Source organism: Mandrillus leucophaeus, unplaced genomic scaffold (assembly GCF_000951045.1).
Source record: "Mandrillus leucophaeus isolate KB7577 unplaced genomic scaffold, Mleu.le_1.0 Scaffold68, whole genome shotgun sequence".
Classification (NCBI taxonomy): Eukaryota; Metazoa; Chordata; class Mammalia; order Primates; family Cercopithecidae; genus Mandrillus; species Mandrillus leucophaeus.
The window spans coordinates 1336793-1342006 of NW_012107363.1; the positions used below are offsets into that span (position 1 = coordinate 1336793).

Sequence of the window (5214 nt, forward strand, 5' to 3'; positions counted from 1 at the left end):
ACTTCTGAAAAGGGCATTTTAAAATGCACCAATTTGGGCTACTGAGCCTGCTTTCTGCTGGTGGAAAGATTGGGAGTCTAGAAGTCCTTTGACACTTTGAACAGTTGCAGTCTCTTTCCATTCAAGCTAGAGCATTTTTGCTAATCTGTTCACCTTGAAACTTTTGTGAGTTTCCGTGTATTTTATTCCATTCCACTCATACCAAGAGACAATTCTTTTTGAGGTGTGTTTAGCTCTCTAGACTTCATTACTGCTGTGTTTGTCACATTGGCTGCAGTGAGATCATGACATTAGGATTCCTGGGAGCCTGTGGTGGGCGGAATTTAAGACGGCTCCTCCATGATCTTCACTCTCTGGGTGAAAACCGTCGGTCAGCCCACACCCAGGATTGTTGATCAGTGCTGAAGGTCCTGAGGCTGTTTTTAGCAGAGTCTAAAACTTAAGCAAAGCAGTAATTATAATTGAGCAAGCAAAATTGTCCTTTAACATGGAATCAATGCTGTTACACAATCACATAAGCCCTATCTTAGTCCGTTCAGGCTGCTCTAACAGAATACCAGAAATTGGGTGTCTTCTAAATAACAGAAATGTATTTTCTGAGTTCTGAAGGCTGAGCAGTACAAGATCATGGTGCCAGCAGGTTTGGTGTCTGGTAAGGGCCCACTTCTGGTTCACAGAAGTCCATCTTTTTGCTGTAACCTCCCATGGCAGAAGGGGTAAGGTGGCCCTCTGGAGTTGTTTTATGAGGGTGCTAATCCCATTCATGAAAGCTGAGCCTTCATGACCACATCACCTCCCAAAGACCCCACCCCCTAATATTATTACATTGGGGATTGCTTTGCAACATATGAATTTTGGGGGGACTCACATATTTGGACCATGGTGAGCCCCTTAAAAGCAGAGTTTTCTCCAGCTGGGAGCAGAAGGGGATGACAAAGAGCCTGGAAGGATAAGAAGGATCTGACATGCTCTTACTGGCTTTGAAAATGGAGAGGGCCACCTGTAAGGACCAGAGAGTGACCTGTAGGAGCTGAGAGTGACCCCTGGCCATCAAGCTTGGAGGGTCCCCTTAATTTTCTGCTAGAGGTACATAGTGAATGAACCTAGACACAATGACATGCAGTGGGTGCTTAATAAAGATCTCTTGGGAAATTAAATGCTCTTGGGAGCATTAAAGTAACATTTATTGGGCTCCTGCTGTATGCCAAGCCCATTTTGAGCTGTGAGGAAACAGAGCAGAGGCGCTTATACAGTCCAGTGAAGAAAGAAATCTTCCAGAATGATTCATAAGGACATATTCAGAGCCTGGCAGCCCAAATATGCTCTGAATAAGGACATATTCAGAGCCTGGCAGGGCTGAGGAAACAGCAGTGAATCGGACCCACTTTGGCCTTGGGGTGCCCACGGTGGGTAAAGCCAGACTCCGACTCACACCCAAAGTCCCAGGCAGAGTGAAGCTTATACCTTTTGGAAAAAAGTAGGGGGAGGCTGGGTCACAGCGGTCAGCATCAGCACCTAGGCCGCAGCTCTGTGTTCCAGGAGCATTTGCCCGAGGCAAGAGGGAGCAGAGGCCCTGGCTGGGGGGCAAATCCCGACGCTATGAGGACCTGGCTTCGCGGAGCCTGGAATATTCTAACGGGACCACTGAATTCGGTTATTATTTTTATTTATTTATTTTGAGATAGGGTCTCGCTCTGTCACTGGGCTGGGGTGCAGTGGCACGATCAGGCGTTCAGAGCTCACTACAGTCTCGACCTCCTGGGCTTAAGCAATCCCCCCGGCTCAGCCTCTCAAGCGGCTGGGACTACAGGCGCGCGCCACCACGCCCAGTTAATTTCTTCTGTTCTTTTGTAGGATTTTTCCCCTTGTTGCCCAGGCCAGTGTGGAACTCCTGAGCTCAAGCGATCCTCTCACTTCAGCCTCCCAAAGTGCTGGGATTATAGGCGTGAGCCACGCGCCCCGACTGGGTGTTTATGATTTAGAATATTGGGAACTTAGAGCAGTGCTTGGGAAACGGTTACCAGCGTCAGCTATTTCCTTAAACTAACGTGAAGTCGACTTCAACCTTCCAGCAGTGTGGCCCTGGAATCAACACCCAGGGAGCAGCGGCCCTAGTGCGGGCGGGGACGCGGGGTGCGCATGCGTGCGGGGGTACGCGGGTGCGCGAGTGCGCGTGCGCGTGCAGGGCCGCCGAGGAGGGACCCCGAATGCGGTTCTCGCTCGCTGCGTGGCGGTAAAGGACCCCGGGTGTCGTAAAAGGGCCGCAGTGGCAGCGCCCCGGCCGACGGCTGTTATCCCATTTTGGACGCCGTCCTCGCTGCGAAAAGTTGGGGCAACCTGTTGCTAGTCTGTTCGTTGGTGACAGCTCGGCTTCCGCGCTCGCTGCTGGTGGGCAGCCCCGCCGTGGCCCGCGGGCTGGAAGAGGCGGCGGCGTGATGAGGCCTGTGGACGCGGACGAGGCGCGGGAGCCCCGCGAGGACCCGGGCAGCCCGCTGAGCCCGGTGCCCCGCGCCGGCCGCGAGGACCTGGCCTCCCTGGAGCGCGAGCGCGCCCGGGCGCACTGGCGGGCCCGTAGGAAGCTGCTGGAGATCCAGAGCCTGCTCGACGCCATCAAGAGCGAGGTGGAGGCGGAGGAGCGGGGCGCCCGGGCCCCTGTACCCAGCCCGCGCGCGGAGGCGGAGGAGCGGGTGGCTCGGCTGTGCGCCGAGGCGGAGAGGAAGGCCGCGGTGGCAGCGCGGATGGGCAGGCGGATCGTGGAACTGTGCCAGCGGATCGCCGGCTGCCAGTGCTGCTGAGCCGACTGGGCCGCGCGGGGTGGAGTCCGGCGGGGCTGGAGTCCGGCTGGAGTCCGGCGGGGAGTGTCCCGCGTGGAAGGCGCTGGGCAGGCAGGGAGGGGAGCGCAGAGCCGTGCCACTCTCTCCGCCGAGTTGGTTTCATTCTGTTTTCATAGGTAATTAGAGAAAATAATTTGATAGGTTGTTGTAAAGAGTCATGACCACTTAAAGTATTTGCAGGACGTAGACCTGCTCTGTCAGTAGGTGGGGGGAGAGAGGTGTGAAGCGGAGGTACATGCTGGAAACCTGTGAATGTTATGAGATTGGAGCGTTTGCGATGACCTTCCTGCAGGTGGTAGCATTGTGCACAGGTGGTTGGGTTTGTTTGACTCCTGGATATGAGAATATCAAGCTCAAAATTTATGTTGTGATGATGAATTTCTCCCACTTGTACTTCAGGTGGCCGACTGACGAACTGTGTTCACCTGATAAGGATTCCTGGCCGTTTGGACAGGCTCATACCAAGAGAGCCTTTCGTTTTGTCTCCCCTGTTTTTCTGCCTGCGTTTTCTCCACGTTAGCCACTCAATTTCCAGTACCATCCTGGCGGATGACTTCAGCATTAGATGGTCGGGTGTATTTTTTGATGAATAGGTGCATTCAGTTTGGAAAAGACAACTTTCATTAACGTCCCACGTAAAGGAATATGGCCTATACGGTACGTACGCTGCTGCGTGGTCATATTTGTTCCTGTGATCTTACTGTATTTTCAAAGTTTGGAAATATACATACCGTGTGCTTTGCAATTGTTTTATGCTTCCTGGAATTTGGGGATTCACGAGAGACTTGAGGTTAGAGTTCTGCAAGAGAGAAGACACTACATGATTGTAGCTGCTACATCAAGAACCCAAGCCCCAGTCAAGGTTGTGAATACGACTTTGGATGAGATTGAGAAGGCCCAGTGGACGGTTGGTCTTGAAGAGTGGCAGTGTATGGACTTGAGGACCTCTGCAGACCATCAGATCAAAGGAGGAGAGCTGTTTTGCGTGGTTTTTTGTTGTTGTTGTTTTTATAGCATTTTGCTTTTTCCTGGAATGTAATTTTCCTATGACATGTTAACCGGTGCACATCGTGTAACCTGTCTGGTGAGCAACCTACAATTGGGATGAGTTCTAGGTACATGTGTTTGCTGACTTTGGGGTAAACTTTGTTAAAATACAGTCTCTGCCACAAATGCATGTGACCTGTTCAGGGGCCCAGAGTGGCGGAGGAAGGAAAGCTTCAAGCTGGCCATGGGGGTCCCAAACAGTCATTCCAGGCTTAGATGATGACTAGCCTAGGTCATTAGAGCCCAGACTCCACAGAGACTAAAATCAGAGCTCTGCCTTGTTGTGATAAAGTTCCTTTGCTTGGAAAAACAAATGCTGAAAGCCAGTTTTTAAACTCTTTGTGCAGATGACCAAAGCAATTGACTTGGCCAGGAAAAGGTAAGATAAATAAACATTTTTCAAAATGAGTTTCTCCTTGATAGTGGTCACTGTCAAATGGAGGTGAATTGCTTCTGACTTAGGAGTTGTTCAAAGCCTGTAGCCCAGAATGGGGTTTGAGCTGCAGCAGGGGAAGAAAGCAGACCTAGGGTAGGAAGCGGGTGCCTCATGAGGCCATGTGGTCTGGCCCCAGCCTTAGGAGAGCTGAAGTCCATTCAGGCAACTAGTATTCCCGGTGACCACAGAGCTCCACACTATGCCAGGCACTAGGACTTTCTGGGAGAGACTATCTTGCGGGTTGAGACAGATCTGAAGACATAATTACAGTACGGTGTTCGCAGTGCTGGTCTTTGATTCAGCACATAAATTGAGCACCTACAGAGGCTGAGGCTACCTGACTGAACAGAGTGCTTGTAAAATTGGATCTGAGGGCCAGGCACGGTGGCTTGTGCCTTTAATCCCAGTTCTTTGGGAGGCCTGAGCAGGAGGATTGCTTGAGGCCAGGAGTTTGAGATCAGCCTGGGCAACATGGTGAGACCCTGTCTCTAATAGAAAAAAAAAGTTGGATCTGTTATTCATAAGATGCTTAGTATTGTGTCTGGCCATAGTAAGTGCTGCCTAAGTATTTGTTAGATAACCCCTAAATGAGGAAAGCAGGAAAAAAATGATATGTACCCATATTAGATAGTGTAAGTTCTGTGGGGAAAAAAATGGCATTGGGGGATCGGGTGTGGGGTTTCTAGTTGATTTGCATGGTCAGGTGACATGTCTGATACGACATTTGAGTGAAGGCTGATGTGTGGAATATACATGGGTGTCTAGGGAAAGAGTCTTCTAGGCACAGGAATCAAGCAGGGTAAAAAGGAGAGGAACAGCATGAAGCCCCAGTGGGAAGGGAGGAAGCGGTGGGCACTGAGGTCAGAGGGAGAAGTGGCTGGATGCGAAGCTGGTGGG

General features: G+C 51.2%; 1 protein-coding gene across 3 annotated transcripts; it reads left to right on the plus strand.

The window, feature by feature from the left end:
* Nucleotides 1–1985: 1985 nt before the first annotated feature.
* On the plus strand, nt 1986–4289 carry LOC105555287 (MORF4 family-associated protein 1-like 1). 3 transcript variants are annotated; one of them, XR_001008452.1, is made up of 2 exons: nt 1986–2950; nt 3234–4289. XR_001008452.1 is itself a non-coding variant. In XM_012002153.1 (2 exons), exon 1 carries the CDS (start codon nt 2436–2438, stop codon nt 2793–2795), a length of 360 nt encoding a protein of 119 aa, XP_011857543.1. In that variant the 5' UTR covers nt 2177–2435; the 3' UTR covers nt 2796–2814; nt 2848–4289. The 3 variants fall into 3 exon arrangements, 1 of the variants encoding a protein (XP_011857543.1); XR_001008453.1 differs by having other exon boundaries at nt 2177–2881; XM_012002153.1 differs by having other exon boundaries at nt 2177–2814; nt 2848–4289.
* The last annotated feature ends 925 nt before the right edge of the window (nt 4290–5214 follow it).